This window comes from Hirundo rustica, chromosome 7 (assembly GCF_015227805.2).
Source record: "Hirundo rustica isolate bHirRus1 chromosome 7, bHirRus1.pri.v3, whole genome shotgun sequence".
Lineage (NCBI taxonomy): Eukaryota > Metazoa > Chordata > Aves > Passeriformes > Hirundinidae > Hirundo > Hirundo rustica.
The window spans coordinates 37,114,624-37,133,138 of record NC_053456.1 but is presented as its reverse complement, the minus strand read 5'-3'; the positions used below and the strand labels follow the sequence as shown (position 1 = coordinate 37,133,138).

The window sequence follows — 18,515 nt, the reverse complement described above, 5'->3', positions numbered from 1 at the left end:
TGGAGCAAATTATCCCTCTTTGTGGACTTTGAATAAGCAAATACTCAGGAGGGTGATGAGGGGGTCCTTTTTCAGAAATTGCTTTGAGAAGTGAAATTTGAAAGCTAAACAGTGCGAGGTTCATCTCTATAAACAATTCTCTCCCTTAGGAGTCCCACTATACAGAGACAAATCTAGTCTGAATAAGAAAAGAATTTTCAAACAGAAGTCAGAAGAGAAAGTGCATCATTTGTGTGGGCATGAATTGGGGTGGGGACTTACCTGCATTTTCACAGCCCCATAATTACCTTAAGGCATAGCCTGAAAATCCCAGGACTCTTCATTGAACATCTTCCCGCCCCGCACCCCCCCCCCTCCCCCCCCCCGGCCCTTTCCCTGTTTAACATAAAGAGCAATTTATGGACAAATAATTCTGATGTTGTGAATTTTTGCATGCCTGGAATCACAGCTAAGCTTTAAGCAAGGAAAATCCATGAAAGATGTGATGCCATCAGCCATTTATATGGCAGCTTGGCATTATTTTAATGTGTTACTGCTGCAGGAAGAAGGCAGAGGAGGAACCACCTCAATCTCTGGCCATGAGGCTGCACGTTGTAGTTTGGTGGAAACTGTAATTCAGGCAAGACCAGGAACTGAAGTGCTACGCAATAGAGAATATTTGTACTGCGAGGGACAGGCTGGCACTTTCTGTACAAACTGGGCTGAAGCCAGCAATCCTTCCTGCTGGGTCTGTGCTTGGATGGGACTGTCCCTCCCACTTCTCACTGCTCCCAAGCTCTGGGGCTGGCAGGGCACCTCTGCGTGCCCACAGAGAGCACCACACAGCCCTGGGCCAAGGAGTTTTCTCTTCCTTGTCCCTCAGGGGCCTCTGTGAAAGGGCAATTCTTCAGACACAGGACTTGGGAAGTCAGGGTGGGATCTTCCTCCCTTGTAGTAGTGATGCTGGATACGTGGCCATGAGTGTCCCTAAAGCCTTTGGGTGACTCCCCGCCGTGGCTCTGTCTGGGCATGTTTGTGCTCTCCCCAAGGACTCCCAGCCTCCATGCAGCCTGTCCTGAAGATGGGCAGGGGCCAAGAGGAATTTGTTGAAGCTAAAGTGGAGATTATATATATATATATATATATATATATATATATATATATATATATAGCACTAGGGAAATACAGAGCAACACTGTGCCCCTCGCTTAGAGAGGCAGCTGTCACATGTTGCCTTCAACTTCTTAATTAGCCCACTATGAAACATCATCAAATAATGTGTCATCAATAATGTGACATAAAATAAACTTGTAACTTTGTCGAATTCCTCTAAGACAATGGATGGGGTTGTTTTGCTTGCCTGGAGAAGTTAAAAGCTAAAAGGAGAACTGTAAAATCAAGTCAGAGTATTAATTTCTGTGAGGGATTTAAAAAAGTATTAAAATATTAGAGTAGCTTGGGATGATCTGAAAGTGTTCAGAAAGAGAGAGCACAGTTTGCTCCAGTTTCCTTTTTCCCTTGAGGTTGATCCAACCCCAGCCCAGGCAGGAAGAGTGTGCATGGACGAAGATGCCCAGTGTTAAAAAAAACCTCTTCCCTGTCTAATGCCCTAAGTTACCCTACACTATCTGAAAGCTGTGATAAGAAACAGGACAGTGCTGTCGAGATACCATGCTTTGAATTTTGGATAATGTACTACCAGGATGTCTAAAACAGCTAAAGTGCAAACTGATCACGCAGGCATAAAAGCTGTGCTGGTTACATAAAATATAATAACATACCCTTCAGCTCAGTGACATGTTCCATGTAGGGTATTATGTACTACAGGAAATCAGTAACATGTAAGAGAGCAGAGCAGAGTTTCAAAGCCCAGATGGGAGCAAGGAGTAATAGCAGAGAGTAGAACATGATGATATATATGACATGAGGAGGAAGTAAGAATTAGATGGAATCTCACAGAAAATTAAAGTTCTCCATGAGAAGACAAATATAATCTAAATCAAGGATATTTGGTAGGAAGGAGCTACTTAAAGGCAATCCCATTGGAAGTGCCTAAAGTGGGTACAAATCAGATATGAACATGGGATGTGACTGAAAAACAGATGTCTAAATGCCAGTGCAATTCTGGCCTGAGCTGTGACAGGGAGGCTGGAGGAGACACTTCCTCACACAACACACAGGTGACAGCACTTGGTAGGAAACGTTATCCTTGGGAGCCTTGATAATAACACTCCATTGACTGGGGTATGAGGAGGAGGGGGGATTCTGCAGAGAAATTTGGGATGCGTTAGAGACAGACCTGTGCCAGAGCACAACTGAGCCAGTCTGGCTGAGTGGCCACCAGCACATGGATTGGGTGCTTGCAAAGAGCTGATGAGGGGAAGTGTGGTGGACTGCGGGCACAGCAAGTCTGAGACTGATCAAATGAACTATCTGCTTGTATTTCAGGGGAAAAAATGGTCAGTTAAGCTGGTCCAGCTCCAAACAGAAAGGGATGGGAGCCCTGACATTTGTCATGTAGAAGGAGTTTTTACGGCTGAGTCGCTAAGGAGCCAAAGGGATCCCCAGTGTAACATGGTGTGTCTCCCCACTTTGTGGCAGTGGGGGTTTGGGGCTACCACTGACAAAGCCGAGGTCATGCACTGTGAGGAAGAAGGGCTGAGATGAGCTGGGAGGTTGTCCCACCTCTCCTTTGTCCTGCTTCGCCCTGAAGCCGGACTGCTCGATAGCTCAAATGTTTCAAGTACTGGGGGTGGCCAGTGGGTGTCAGTTTTGCTCTATGAAGCAGCTGATGGAGCTTCCCTTATCTAAAGTAAAAAACCATCTTTTAAAGGAGGCAGTGGGAAAAAACCATTGCCGTGGAGAAATATGAGGTCAGCCCCACAGCTTGGCATTCTGTTTTTTCATCCTCTGTCTACTTTAAGAGCAGTCACAGACAGTAATTCTTAGACAAGTCAGTTTTCCTCTTTTGGTATCTCTGATTTTAGGGCAATGACAACTAAATGAGAGTTTTCAACAGAGCTCTTTTGTCCCACAAAAGAGGAAGCCACCACCTACAGCCAGACAAATGCATTAATTTAAAGGGTCATACGTGTAAATGTGCTAAAGTCTCGCATGAGCCTTCTTGGATAACCTCATTGGAGGGTTGTGATTTTGTTGCCAGCCAATTAAGCTAGCTCAATGTAGTGCAGAAATCATTTAAAGATCAAGTCAACATTAAGGACCTATAGTTAGTTTGGATAAAATTTCCGTAGAAAACATTGTCTGATTTTAAGGATCTCTTTCAACAGCTATTTTTAACGAAACTTCAGAGCTGAATGTAAAATTATACCTTTGTTGAGTTAAAAACCAGCCCAACAAACCGGCAGCAAGCCACTAGGAAAAGCATTTGCCTTTGTAATGCAAGGATTAAACTAAGACATTGGGCTTCCATTGGACTTCTTAATCCACTCTGTGAGTGTTCGGCATGAGGAAGCCATGTTCTGAGAATAACGCTCTTTACTAGTGTATGGATGCAATAAACCAGCAAAAGCAACGAGGAGAGTAATTTTGAAAACAAAGATAATGATAGCATCTGAAAAAGTTTTTTCTATTTGTGTCCCCGTTCATAATGCTGTAAAATTTGTCTCTTTTATGTTTTACTTTCATAGATTTTAGATGGAGTCTTTTCAGCTGAGGTCAGTAGGAGGAATCTGCTCATGTTAGTGGTATAAGCTCAGGCCTGTGCATTGAAGAAAAGATACCTGAGAAAATAATGTCTTCTTCAGCCATCATTCCACCACCCAGAATTTTATTTGGAGGAATCCCTTAAGGTTACTAATTAATAGAAAGAAACACACATCTCAGAAGAAAATGACCACATATAGAGCCAGGAGCAAAAGATTGTCTCTTTAATATAGAGACCAAATGATGTGTTCATTGATTTATATCTCCAAAGGAAAACTAAAAAATAGAAACGGCTCCCTCTTAAAAACAAACAAAAAAAAATAAACAGGAAAAAGGAGGCATTTTCAAACCACAAGAATGAAGTTATGTTTTCTTTGCTTGCACAGTTATGTGTGGGTAATGTCTGGATGTAGAGAAATGTTATTCCTTTCCTCAAGTAAAATAATAATAAAACTCTGGAAAATCAAGAGGTCTTATACCACTAAAAGAATCAGTCTCCTCAAAAGGGCTGTGGAGCACTCCGTCAGCTCTGCTACTGGAACGAGACAGAGCAAAGCTTTGCAGTAAGAGTTAACATGCAACTTTAAAAGGCTGTGGTCACACCTTGTTTCATGGAGTGCTAAGAGGACCACAGAAAGGTGCTAATGTTTTACAATCTAAATTGTTAATTGCAGTTAAGCAAAATTAACCTAGCTCTGCTTAGATCTGATTATGTGGCCAGTTAATTTCAGGTGTCTCTTTTCACAACCAAGCCCCAGGACATTTCTAGGATGACACTTTGCTTACAGGCACAAAGGAGGCATAAAACACGCTTTTTAAAATGTCCCTTTGCCCACTGGCATGGCTCCATCCCAGCTGTGTCCAAGTCCCTGCCCCTGGGATGCTGCTGATTCTCAACACAGTTGACAGAGGAGAAGCAGTGCCATCAGCTTTATTTTCTCAGTGAAGAAGATGAAGTATGGACAGGGATATTCACCCACTGTAAGGAACTCATTTAGCCAGCTGGTATATGCCGCCTGCCTCTGTAGTCACCGGAGAAAGAAATGTTCCTCTGGAGAGTGACTACAAGCAGGAATCTAATTCTGGTGCTTGAGCTGCAAAATGGACACATCAGTCTTTTCCATGGACTCTAGAAGCAGATGAGGAATAGAAGGCTAAGCAAGGTGCCTATGGCAGAATAGCCCTTGGAAATGGAGGGGAAATTAATATCCTCCTCCAAAGGAAAGCATTGTAAGTTAGTCACCCACAATCCAGACTCGGGCCTAGGCCCCAGGCTGTCCTTCATCTCTGCGATGACAGTGTCAGCCTTTGGCTCCGCTGTGCTTCTTCTGGAGGTGGAGGGCTGGGTGTTTTTGTTTCCTCAGACTATTTTGTGTTCTGACTTCATTATCCATGAGACTCATGACACACCGTTTCTGCAAGGATCTAAATACTGGTTTGTATGACAACTTTTCAGCCCCAGTGCTCAATGCAGTTGTGATCCTTCACACTGCACTGCTCCCTCTGAGTCCATGCCTGGTGCTGAACAGCTCGGAAGGCACGGACTAATCCCTGACCTGGGAATGCTGCGCCCACCCCCCGAATCAGGTCAGACTGCAGAGCCACACACCTGCAGGAGTTGTTGCCAGGCTGAAAGATGCTTTACCTGTTCAGTCCCTGACATCCACAGAAACCAGTTTTAGCAACCTAGCCTCTTCCTGGCTCTCTACAAGCACTGGCTTGATACTGGAAAAGCAGAGGAGGAAGAGGAACAAGAACTAATGAGGGTAAAATACGTTCCCATAGAATCGTGCTGACTTTTTTGTAGCTATGCACACTGAACAGGGGTGTTGTTGTTTTTGGAAATGTGGTGAGTGAGGACCGAAATGATTAAACAGGACATCCTTCAGGTGCTTTGAAGAAAGGCCCTGCAGCCACCCAAGTAGAATCAGGGAAAACTGCCTGTTTAACTTGCAGCGAGATCTGCAAGCTCCTGCAAAGTAAGGTGTGATGTGAGCTCAACACATCAGTTACACCCCTCATGCACAGCACCGCTCTGGCGGCAAAGGAGGAGGGGGACACCTGACTAATGGAGGTGTGGCACTTGGGGACATGGGCTGGTGGTGAGCCTGGCAGTGCTGGGGCAACAGCCGGACTCGATCTCAGAGGTCTCTTGCAACCTAAATGGTTCAATGATTTTGTACCAGCTCCTGCGAAGCAAGAGCGTGCATGGTCAGCAAAAAGACCTCACTTCATGAGGTCATGACCTCACTCAGGCCAACTCTTACTTTCCTCGTTGTTCCATATTATTCAGCGTTCAAGCTGGGTTGGCACTAACGGACCTAAATGACCCTGATCAGCCACAGCTAGGGCCTTCACCCATGCTCCTACCGTGGGTCAGGAGCTTATTTAAGCCCAGCCCCAGAGTCTGGGCTTTGTTTGAGGAGGGCTGGTCTCCTGCATGGCCATAGTGGTGTCCCTGGCAAGCCATGGACCCTGCTGTTCCTGACTTGCAGGCTGACTTCTTGGCTTGACCTCTGAGCTGCCTCATCGCCACAGCTTTGCCCGAAAATGAGGGTTCTTGGTTAGAATGGTCATCTTCTCTGGCCTGGGTGCTGTGGGATGGACCCTGGGTTGCTGAGGCTCCTGCCAGGCTGGCCTGAGGCACCCCTGTGGCCCCTGGGCCCTGGGAAGCCGCTGGCCAGTGCTGTGCACTCACAGGCAGGCTGGATTCAGGAGAAAATTTTGAAGCCTTTGCAGCCTTATTACTCAGTTCCTTGCCAAGATTTAAAGATCTGTAGAAGAAACTCTTTTCGAGTACAGATATGTGTGCATTTGGTGGCTGTATCTACTCCGTATTTCATCCGGCATGAATAGAGCAGGCTGAACCCAGCAGGTTAGTGTTGGAAGCCCTACAAGACCTGCTCCCATGATGTTCATAGCCGAATTTGGTAGAAGTCTTCTGTGCTGTAGAAGCCCTTTCAAACCCAAATGGCAACTTTTGACCTTTTGACATTCAACATTCACGGTAATCCTGTCATAGAGAAGTGAAAGAACTCCATTCCCACCAAATTTTCAGCTGTTGCAAAGCTGTGAGCCTGGTCATTTGTCACTGAATTGTTCCCTGGTACTTTGCAATTCCCAACGTAATTGACACCTGTCTTTTTGCCAAATTTTAGCTTGAGTAACAACTGTCTGTCTGCCGAAATGCCTCCAGCAGTTCCAGTAATTTAAATAGATCCAGCACACTTCTGTATTGGCTGTTTCACGAGCTCCATTCCGTGGTGTTCTCTGTGCAGCACGGGATGCATATAATTTGTCTGTACTGTGTTTTCCAGCCATAAGCAGATCAAGAGTTAATTCTTATTTTTGTTGAAGTACTAAGTAGGAAGCTAGGTCATGCATAAATCCTCATTGTGCTAGGTGCTGTACAAGCAACGAATAAAAATGATCCCAGGCTCAAGGATTCTCTCTTAGTAGCTTGTGTCATAATTAAATTTTGTTAGGACACTTTAGAATTTCCCTTCTTCATAAATGAAATATCCATATACATTTATATCTCTATAATAAAAGACAAAATCTGTACACTTTTATTGTGGATGATAAAAAAGAAAATACAATACTATTTTCCAAGTAACTTGGATATAGCAATAATTGGAATGTGTGAGGGTACGGGAAAAGATCTGTTTCTTGTATAATTCTGAGTTATACACACCTAAAGTTGTCCACTTTATAGAGAAAGGAAGAAGTATTTGTTGTAAAAATAGTCTCACACAGAGCACACTGAATTCAGGTGGAGAGCACAGAGCAGAAGCTGGTGCCCTTTTAAGAATCAAATATTGTGTCTTCATGAATAAAGCTCCGACAGTAAAGATAAGAGAAGAAAATACAGGAACCGTGTGATATATTAGCAGAATGTTTTACAAAGTCCCCCACAAAGCATCCGCTGAGCTTGAAAAGCCCAACGAGCCCAAGTGAGGAACTATTCACAAATTTAGTATTCAGATTACATACTCTGCCTTTTCAACTGCTCTCTGTACAATGAATGCCTGTACAACTACAGTAACAGACACAGATCTACAGTTTCTGTGGCCTTTGAGCTCATATGAGTGTTATTCCTCTCCATAAATTACATCTGCATGTCCTGAAAATACCAACTGTTTTAATAGGAATTAATCTGTAGGCTTTTATCTTGGTGAAATACAAGGGGTACAGTATGTTGCGTCCCTTTTAAAACTAATAGAGTATGCTCTGAAGATATTCAAGGATGTTCATTATTTTCTTTATAGGTCCATTTATTGATACATATAAGCATAAAACAGTGCTTCATAGTAGGGAAGAGGAGAAGATGGAATAACGACTAGATTAGTGCTTATATGGTTTTTAGATTGCCCGACGCACAGTTAAGTAAAGAAAGGTCTGTGTTTGTCCTCTTCAAAGTATATTGGGACCGGATCCAGTTCGTCTTCAAAGTGCCCCTTCTGTGGGAAGGGAAGAGAGGGCTCAGTCCAACAGCAAGAGAGCCGACACAGGGGTCCACTTCTCCGCCGTGCTCAGCGCTGTCCAAGGCAGCAGTGTGGCACATCAGTCTTTTTTAATTTGCTAAGCATACCTAAGCCTGGAGCTTCCACCGTGCTGAGCTACTGTTTACGTGAATACCCAACAGAAGGTTTTGGGAGTGAACTCCTAGAGCACCTTGACCTTATACGAGCATATAAAAAAGGGAAATTAGAGACTTTAAGCCAGAATTTACATAAAAAGCATGATGGAGGTTTTGAATAATATTTCTCGCATGTGCATATCCACACACACACACACACACATGTCGGTTCAATATTTAAATATTTAGCTGAAAACAGGCTGAGCCCATCAAACCTATCAAAGCACACTGCTGTCAAATGATGAGAAATTAATCTCTCCTGTGAGACCAGGGAGCTCTGTTATCTCCAGCACGCAGGAGGGGAACCAAGGCTCAGGGAGGCTGAGCAGGTGCCAAGGAGGACATCACAGCTCTTGAGCAGGTGGTTGTTGGCACAGCCTATGATCCCAGGGACAGCCGGACTTGTGTGGCAGGACGCTGTCCCAGGGCAGGCAGGGCTGAGGTCCTGTGGATGGCAATGGAAAGGGGCTCCCAGGAGCTCCAGGAATGGCTCTTTCAGAGGTGCGCCAGATGGACCTCTGTAATGTGGCAAAGCCGAGAACTGCTCTTGGGACACCGCTCGGCAGAAGAAAAGCTCTCACTGCGTTAATTGCTGCGTTTCAGAAATGCAGAACTGAAACGCAGAGCAGTAATGGCTTGGCCAAAATCACGCAGAGGACCTCTGGTCATTGCTGGATGTGAATCTGGCTCTCTTGATCCCCAAGCCGTCACTTGGCCCTCAAGATCCCCACAGCAGCTCTGCTGAGTCGGGCAATGTAGATCACTGTGGAGCTCTTGCTACAGCCCAGAGCCAAGTTCTGCCTTGAAACCAATGATTCAGCCCTGTGTTGCTGTAGTGAGGATGCGCTCATCTCTGCAGCCCTTGGAATTGGCGAGCTGATTTACAGAGCCAAGTCCTGTCGCTTTATTCCCTGCCCCGTACTTTTCCCTCGGTCCCTCCTCCTTGTTTTCACAGCTTTGTTTGGTTTCAAAGGCTTGAAGAGCAGCAGGATTAAAAAAAAAATCAGAAAATATTTACTGTAGAGGATGGGTCTGGCTTTTCCCATCAGCTTCCATGGCTCAAGCAGGTTCCAGCAGCTTTGGGAGAAAAGCTGTTAGCTATTAAGTTATTACCTGTAAGGAGAGCCAGCTGGAAGCTTTCAGTTTTCAACATTTTGATGAAAAGTACCATAAAAATCTTGACAACAAGACTTGTAGCATGTCAATGACATGTTTTGCATTTGTCCCCGCTTTTAATGGTCTGTAAAAGTGATCAAAGGCTTCAAAATGCTGCCGAGACCCACATCTCAGGAATTTTTACCCCCCCAAAATGAAGAAGGGAAGGGGGGTGGGGGGAAAGACAAAACTCCAAGTGTGTGCTGTTGAGTGAATTCATTTGGATGGCTTTTGGGAAGTCACTTTCCATCTGGAGGAGAGTGTCCGCAAGGAGACTTATTCCGGCATAAACTGTTACGGTATAATTATCCAGCTCCAGCTATGCCAGTCTATTTTCTGGTGTAGGCAAGCCAAGTCTAGCTGTTGATACGTAGGCGTGGGAAACATGAAGTCTGCTTTCTAGGCTCAGCTCTGAGTGCTCTCTGTGGCCAGTCCCCTGACCTTTCTGCCTTCTTCCTATGCAAAATGAGAAGAGTTAAGTTAAACCGACTTCACAGATGTGGCATAATGACTAATTGGCTCAAATTTGTGGTATTGGGGAGAGAGCCATCAATTAACTTTAGTGTCTTGGGTTGGCTGAATCATTTAGTGTCTTTTCCAAAGTGGGGTTTGTCTCCCTCTCTCAGGGTTGGGTGGCTCTGCTGCTATTCTACTAAGCAGAATCTCATTTGATGTGAAGTGGCAGTGCTAATAAAACCCGGGGTTTACCTTGTCTCTAACACCACTATTGTGCTCGTGTGTAGCGAGAGCAAGAGTTAAGGCTTTTGCTTCAAGATTTCATAGTTAAGACTTTGCCTCAAAGCAAATTTTTCCAGTACCTAGAGCCTTTGATATACAAAGAATGTGGGTATGCAGTGATGGTGGCACTTTCCAGCGGAGTTTGTCTGAAACTCGGTGGCAAAATGCACACTCCCCTTTTGGTACCAATGAAAATCAAGGATAACTCCTCCATTATTCCCATCGGTTGCTCTGTTGGGTCAAAAGGCTCAAGGGCAGCCTGAATCCCAATGCTTTCTAGTGATTACTTGCTTAATTTTGCAAACTGAAATTTCACAGTGTCCATTATGATAGACACAACCTCAGCTTCTCAGGGGGCCGTGGACTCTGGTGCCCAGTGATGGCACTACCACGGTCACCAGCACCCAGCTGCTCTCTTCAAAGAGAAGAGAGCAGGACAGCGGTGCTGCACCTGATCCAGCCCCTGTGGAAAGCAAGGAAAACTTCTGTGAGGAAGCACATCAAGCATTCACCCTCGGACAAGTGTGGGGAGGTTGGGTCAAGCCCCTGAGTGGGCCCGTGGGGATGTCTCCTCGCTGTGGGAAATACCCGGGGCTGTTCCTTCAGCCTCGGCTGCAGAGCAGCGCCAGGATTTCTCTCATGACAATAATGCTGGTTTTTACACTTTTCCCAGCACACCGACTTCTCGGGAGCGGGGTGGAAGGGCACGTAGAGGTTTTACTTGCACCCGGTCCGTCTCTACGCGGAAATTCCACTCGTATCGGCCGTGAATGTTTAATTAAGTGACAAACCCGGCCGCCCCCCGGCCGGTTATAAATAGATGCGCTGAATCACGACCCCGCCGGTCCCTCCGCCCGGCCGGCGGGAGCCCCTGGGCGGCGGCTGCCGGCGGGGTGCGGGGGGTGCCGGGCGCGGAGCCGCCCCGAGGGGCCGCGGCCGTGCCCTGAGGGCGCGCGCGCCCGCCCGCGTGAGGCGCGGGGCGCGCACTGTGGCGGCGGCGGCCGCGCTTGTCCTGTAATCGATTGCCGAGCGCGCTGAGCGGCCTCGCGCCGGCTGCGGGCACCCGCCCCCCGCCGCGCCGGCCCCGCGGGGGCTGAGGAGCCGCGGGGCGGGGAAGGGTCTGAATGGGAATGGGGGTGTGGAGGTGTTTGTGTGTGAGTGTGAGACCGAGCGTCCGTGGGACTGAGTGTGTGTGTGTCTGTGAGAGACTGAGTGCGAGTGAGGCAGCGAGTGTGTCCGTGTGAGGGACTTTGAGGGGAGAACTGAGTGTGAGGTGCGTGAGTGCGTGTGCAGGGCTGAGTGGGCGTGAGGGAGTGAGAGTGTGTGAGGGGCTGGACTGCGTGAGGGAGAGAGTGTGAGTCCGTGGAGAGGGGGACGACTGAGTGTGAGGGAGTGAATGAGTGTGCGTGGGTTTGAGCCGTAGGGAGGGACAGTGTGTGTCTGAGGGAGTGTGTGTGGAGGAGGAGGTGTGTATGGGTGTGAGGGCGTGCGCCTATCTATGAGTGTGTGAGGGAGGGGAGGGAGGGAGTGCGCGTTTCTGTGTGTGAGGGAGGGAAGGGAGTCTGTGTGTCTGTGTGTGTGTGTGTGTCTGTGGGAGGGAGGGAGGGAGAGCGGCCGCCGTCGCCGCCGCCGGATCGGTTTCTCGGGGTTTGACCAGCTGTCCCAGGCTAACCCTCTGCTCTCTGAAGATGGAGGAAGTAAAAACAGGATTACCCTTAGCTACGGCTCCTCCGCCGCCTTAGTCCCCCCCACAGCCAACTGCCGTGCACAAACACACCTCCACTGGGCCGAGGGAGCCGACACTAATAAACACACAAACAAAAGGGGGATGGAACTGACTCACTGCCTGCGCGGCTGAGGTAAATCTGCGCCTGGCTTCTTATTATTTCTTTCTTTTTCTTTCTCCCCTCCCTTCCTCCCCTCCTCTCCTCTCCCTCCCCGGTCCCTCTTTCCCCGGCGGGAGGAGGGACAGCTCCGCTTCGGGGCCGGCGGGACGCGGGGCTCGGTCCGTCCGTGCGGGTCTGTGTGTGCGGAGGGTCCCCGAGCCGAGCGCGGCTGTGCAGCATCCCCGCGGGCGCCGATGACTTGTTGCTGTTAGCTCAAAATATATATTTTAAAAAAAATAATAAAAACAAAAAAACCAAACCAAAACCCAACCAAATTAAAAAAAATAATAATAAAAAACCCCCACGAAGACTAAAGAAGCAGGGGCAGAAGCGCCGCGGCGGGTCTCGCCGGTCCGTTACCCAGCCCGGCCCCGCTGCCATTTCCCTCAGCGCCCGCCGCCACCTGCGCGCCCCCGGGGGGCTGCGGCCTGCGGCGGGGAGAAGCGGGGAAAGGGAATAAAATGACAAGCGAGGAGGACTTCCATGACTTTGACAGGTTGTGGCAGGGGCGGGGAGAGGCAAGATGAGGCGCGGAGCCCGGCGTCGCCCAGGGCCGGAGCGGCGCTCCGGGGAAGTTGGCCCGGCTTTGCTGCGCGGGGTGTGAGTGCGCCCGCCGGGCCCCCTTTCTTGCCATTCCGCCCCGCATTCCCTCCGCTCCCCCCCGATCCCGTGGAATCCGTAAGGAACCGGTGGATCAAGTTTTCCTCTCTCTCTCTCTCTCTCTCTCTCTCTCTCCTTCCCTCCCTCCCTCTCTCCCTCTCTCTCTCTCTCTCTCTCCGCGCTAGTTAATCGCATTGCTGTAGCACCGGCTGACCTCCCTCCCTCTCTCTCCGTCTTTTTTTTTTTTTTTTTTTTTTTTTTTGTTCTTCATCTTCCTTCAAAGTATGTGCCATTCCTGAGCGAGTTTCCCCGCCGGCTCATCCCGGGGCTTCCCGGCTCCGCATGCCCCACCTGTAAGTGGCGGGGGCGAGTTTCTCTCCCCTATCCCTCTGCCCCTTTCCCGTCTCTCTTTCCCCCCCTCTTCTCCCCCCGCCTTTAAAAAAAACCATTTTTTAAAACTTTCTCCATCTTTCTGTGTCTTCAGCTCGAGCAAAACTCTCTCCCTCCATTCCTTGTGGAGAGGAAGGCTCAGCAGCTGGGATTTGCCATCACCAGCCTAAAAATGGTGACCAAACTTTTTCTTTCCCCTCTCATCTTCCTCCTCTCCCCATTGAAGAAATTAAAAAAGAAATAAATAAAAATCAACCCGTGTTAATTTAGGTTATGGATGTTTCTGTGTTTCTTTTTGTCTTCCTTTCTTTTCCTCCTCCCTTCCTCCCCTTTCTTTCCTTCCACTTCATTGGCTGGGATGATCTTTCCCTGTTGCTTCTGATGTTTCTTTCTTTTTCTCAGTGTGTGCCTGCCTACCTGGACTAGGGGGAAGATAAGGTAATTTTGAAGGGCTTGAGGAAGTGACTTACCTGTTCTGAAAACTTGTTTGCGTTTTGTTTTTTTGTTCTTTTGGTTTTGGGTTTTTTTTTTTTTTTTAGATTTCTTTTTAAGAGTTGTGAAAATCAGTAATTGAAGAGAGTTTGGTAGCAGCTAGGCAGGTTGAAATTTAAGTGTTATGTGCTGAATGCCTTGGGAATTTGATCTGCTTTATACCAAAGAAGAACACAGAGAAAAGTATTTATTTATTGGGGGAAAGGCAGGGAGTGTGGCGGGGGGGAAGGAAAGAGGGTTAAGGGAGGGGGAGGGAAGTGGTTTTGGAGACAAGAAGTGAAGCTGCCTGTTTTCCAGTAAGTAATGGAGAAATTCCAGGAGCCAGGGCTAAATATACTTGGCGATCAATACAGAAATGGCTCATTGTGAATAATTTAGCTGCCTTGTGCAGTGAGAGTTTTGAAACTAAAGGCAAAAAAGAGACCATGGAGAGAGAGAGGAAATAAAATTTTCCTCTGGTCATGTCAGATTCTTAACTTTTCCACTTAAAAGAACATAGTTATGATTATTGATCTCTCCTTTCCCCCCCCCCCCCCAACAATATATATCAAATGATAGCTAGGGGGTGTCATTCTATACAGTTACTTGGGTTTCGGGAAAGTAATAGCTTGTTCTGTGTCAGCAGAGTGCTTCCAGAAACTTTAAGATTGCTTCACACCACAAAATGTGTGATCTGGGAGTATGAAATGTGATGTTTGGCCCTGTGCTGTGGCAAATAAATAGGGTTAGCGTGAACAGGTGTGTGTACAGGTGTGTGCACACAAGTGTGAGACAAAGCTGGAACAACTCTGTCCAAGGGGAATGGACATGGGAGGGTTTATTTTGTTTAGACCAGGAGGGAGTTTTTCGTAGTGCTTGAGAAAAGTGCAATTGTTAGTAGTATCCATATCCCCAAAGTCTGTTCTGGCTGCAGATAGAGCAGGTAATTAATTAAATTGAAGATAAAGCATTACCATCCCAGCTCGGACAAACAAGCGGGAAGTCAGGGAAAAAACTCTCAGATCAGACAAGAATGTGAGTGGGGCACAGGGGGAGAGGTACGGTCAGACCAGGATGATCCAGGTGCCACCTGGCCAGGAGGCAGCTGCATGTCTGCTCACATAATTGACGGGAAGAGTTCAGTGATTTGCAAACGAGCACATGCGGTGCACTTGTGTGTTTCTCTAGGCAGTGGTTGCAACAGCAATAAAATGGGCAACTACTTAGGGCTTTAAGTAAGTTTAATCATTTAATGGTTGATACTGACAGGCGTCTCTGAGGGTGTACTTTTCTGCCTTGCAGCACTGCACTTTGACTATGGAAGCAGAGGCTGTTGATGGATATATTACATGTAAGTAGTCATTTTGTTTGATTATTCTGAATTACTTTTCTTCTCCTGCTGTCCTTTGTATAATGCGGACACCTGAAAGTTTAGCTTCCTTGTGTACAGCGTCTGCATTGACACTGAATTAGTAGCATTTAAATGTAAACTCTCTGTATGACTGAGAAATGCACGGGGATGGGTGCATGGGTGGGTATCTCTAGGTTTAAATATTCGCTGAGGGTGAATGAACTTTGCAAATGAGAGAGAGTTTGTCTCCAGAAATTCAAACTGCGGCCAAAAACTTTTTATGCTTTCCCTATGTGTTTCTCTTGTTTTCTATGTGGGGGGTTGTGTAAGTGCTTTGTTTAACTGTCAGTTAACCCAGAGCTTTGGGGGGGAAGTTCTCTTTGGTGGATTTCTATTCCAGTCTTCCCCTCCCCAGCCAGGATTCTCCCTAATGGAAAAGTAATCCTAACTTACTTAAAACCTAGCATCTCGGACAAGGTTTGCCACAGGAGCGCGTGTAAAAGACTGGTGACAGTGGCTTTGAGGGGGCTCTTAAAATCAGCCAAATGTTTCCTTGGGGCCGCTGAGAGTCGAGATTTGACAGGCTCTGGAAGACCCCCCAGTAAAGGAGGGAAGGGCAGGGCCGAAGGGCGCGAGCGGGTTGTGGTTCTCAACCTTTGCGTGTCTCTGCTGAAGAAGGAGGTGAAAACTTACGGGGGACCTGTGTTGTGCTCGCAGGTGACAATGACTATTCGCCCGAAAGGGAGCACTGCGGCATGGCCATCGACCTCACCTCCAGCACTCCCAATGGGCAGCACACCTCGCCCTGTCACATGGCAGGCAGTAAGTCTCCTCTTAAGCCTGTTTCTCTCTAGCTGAGGGTTGGGCTGGTCTGGTCCTCGTGGTCCTTGGTTTGCTTACCAGGTCTTAGCCGCCGCTGTTGGCATTGCTAGTAACAGAGGAGGACAGGGGAGATTTTCTTTTCTTTTGGTTCTTGTTCGTGCTGGTGTCTCATCTAAACATGAACGGGATTACTAGTCTGAGCTATCCCAAGGTGGCATTTGAGAGCTGGTCCTTACCTGCTCCAGGTAGGAAGACACTAGGCTTAACATGTGCTGGTTTTGTTTCCTCTGAAATCCAAATAGAGATTGTTGTTGTTATTATTAATACTATTGCTTTCTTTGCTTCCCGAAACAGCTTGAAGTAGCTTTATTTGAAAACAAACGTTGTATCTACAAAGCTATAGTTGATTATGACAAACTGAAAGGAGTTCTGTCTGGAATGTCAGGTAGAAACTGAGAGTTTTGTGAGTCTGCACAGTGAGAGTGTCAAGACCTGATAATATATATAGAATTATTCACCTGTTACATATGGGAGGTGGATGAATGTAGTGTAGGTGATTTCATAAAAGCAACAATCTTCATTTTCTGTGTGTGTGAGTGCCCTACCTTGTTTAAGTGTTGGTTAGAGTGTTACATCAAGGTATTTACCTTAATGTAACCTCTGCGCTTACAGTCCAGAAAAAATGTAATGTGCTTTGCTTCCAATATACTTATAGAGCGTTCCTCTCTGTGTGGTACTAATTTTCTTTCTGGTTTGTGTGCACTACAGATACATATTTATCTGTTTAAACCGAGGGTTAGTGTAATGTCCTTCTGTGAAAGAAAGAAAGAGAGTTTCTAGGGTTGTGTGCTTAAAAATGCAAGTCCTTCTGAGAAAAAGAGGTTCCTTTCCTCTTGCAAATTACGGGTAAAGCACAGTTTTATGAGCCTTTAAACTGAGGGTTATTATGAAGATCTCTCAATTATATACATGTTGCTGGAGAATATGATTTCTAATACCGTGGACTGAACTTTATATGACAACCACCCATAATTCAGCATCTTTAGACAATTCCAATTGTGCTGCACTGGGATTCTGATATACTTTATTATGTTGTAAAAGTTTTACTACTCTCTTTCTTCATTTTCTTTGTTTCCTTTTTATTAATGGGAAGGCTTCATTGGAAGGGGAAAAAGTATCTGCGTTTTAAATCTTCTTTATAATCTAGACTGAAAACCAAAGTCAAATTAGGAATAAAAAGATCTGGAATGAATTAGTGCAAAAGGTGTTAACACACTCAGTATTTTCATGTTCATTGTGTTAACATTTTCGATGGTTTTTAAGTTTCATTAGTTCTTTGCAACACATATGTATCTGCAGCCTTAGTGAATATCTCTTTTTTTTTTTTTGAGGTTTTTTTTGGTCTCTCACAGGTGTCTCAAATGCTTTCATCATTGCTGCTCAGTGTTAAAGATGTGCTGCTGTTGAAAAATAAAGGGCTCTGCCTGGGTTTCCCAAGCCAAACAAAACTCAAGCTTCTTAAATTTATTTTAATTTATTTACTTTTTGAAGGCTTAGGATTGTTTTGTAGAGAGGCGGCTTGTGCTGCCTTAAACGTGGCAGATATTGATCAGAGGTTGTTGGCTTTCGTGGCAGCTGTTACATTGGTTCATTTAAGGTTTTTGGCCAAATCTTGAATCTGGCATGTGTAGGCTAAATCGCCAGGCTGGGCTTTAGAGCTTTCCACCTGTTTTGTGGGGCACAGGGAATCCTTTGAAAGGTTTGGTAACCCAGGGGCCTGCACCTCTTGATAAAAACTCTTTTGGGTTTTTTTATTTTTGGTATTTTAAAAGGAAAGACGGAGGTGGAATAGCTGTTTGAAATATTTTGTATGAATTTAGTAGCTCCCAGTGGATTGACCCATCATCCATTGTTTTAAGTAGCGTGTTCTATTTCAGATTGGTTTGATTTCCAGTGGGTTGCTGGAGATGAGGTGGTGTTGGCTGCCATTACAGCAAAGCCCAGGGCATGTCATCCTGGCTGGGTAGGACTTGGGCATGCAGGAGGTGATGCAGGGAGCAGACCCCAAATATTTCACTCCCAGGTTGGTGCCAGTCATTGCCAGAAGCATGTGGCCCTCTTTGGCTGTGTGCTCTGGATGTGCACCTGCAAGGTGGAGATCGAAGTTTTGACCTTTGTTCTCCTTGCGTTCCATTGAATTGTTTTCAACCGCAGCTCCTAATTTAGTTGGAATTTGCGTCTGGCTCAGAAGGAGAAACACCAAAAGAAGGAAACTTCTTGGATCTGTGCTGAAATGACTGAGTAGTGCTCTCCCAGCAACAGCAAAATTATGTGCTGGGTGAAGAGTTTTCTGTGTTCATTAGCCCCTGGCAATCTGTGTTAGTTAGTAGTTCTGTCTGGATTACTGATGTTTTCAGGTTCTATTCCAAAAGGGTTTGGGTCGAATATTTTGAGTACTGCATCCTTTAACCTATTATCGTTTTCAAGTATCGAGATGGTATTTGTAGGTTATGGATGGGGATGACGCTCAGTGTTCCTTGTGAATGAGATGACCCTGAGAGTTGAATCACACTAAGTCACCTGTCAGAGCTAACTGATGATCTTGCATATACCTGCCTTTCGCAGAACACCGCGTGTGTGTTGGCAGGTGCTGTGTTCTAAAATACTTCACTGTAGTTTTATGTAAGCAAAGATTTAAAATACATGTAAATAGTCGAACCAAAGAGGTTGATGGATCATCTCACTTTTCTCTACAGCAAAAGAGAATTAGTGTTACACCTGCTGAGTACAGATGATACATTTACATAGCCCCAAATCT

At 46.3% G+C, this 18,515-nt stretch overlaps 1 protein-coding gene across 8 annotated transcripts in view; it reads left to right on the top strand.

Moving 5' to 3' along the window:
* The first annotated feature begins 11,861 nt into the window (after positions 1-11,861).
* The window catches only part of IKZF2 (IKAROS family zinc finger 2), a 115,403-nt gene continuing 108,749 nt past the window's right edge, over positions 11,862-18,515 (top strand). For 3 of the 8 annotated variants that reach the window (XM_058421368.1, XM_040070030.1, XM_040070024.1), the window contains exons 1-3: positions 13,190-13,228; positions 14,827-14,875; positions 15,593-15,697. In XM_058421368.1, coding sequence (XP_058277351.1) covers positions 13,226-13,228; positions 14,827-14,875; positions 15,593-15,697 — 157 coding nt within the window. In that variant the 5' untranslated portion in view covers positions 13,190-13,225. Of the gene's footprint in view, positions 12,037-13,189; positions 13,229-13,484; positions 13,492-13,687; positions 13,729-14,719; positions 14,876-15,592; positions 15,698-18,515 lie in introns of those variants that run through there. The other 5 variants (XM_040070026.2, XM_040070027.1, XM_040070028.1 and 2 more) reach the window with 5 other exon arrangements.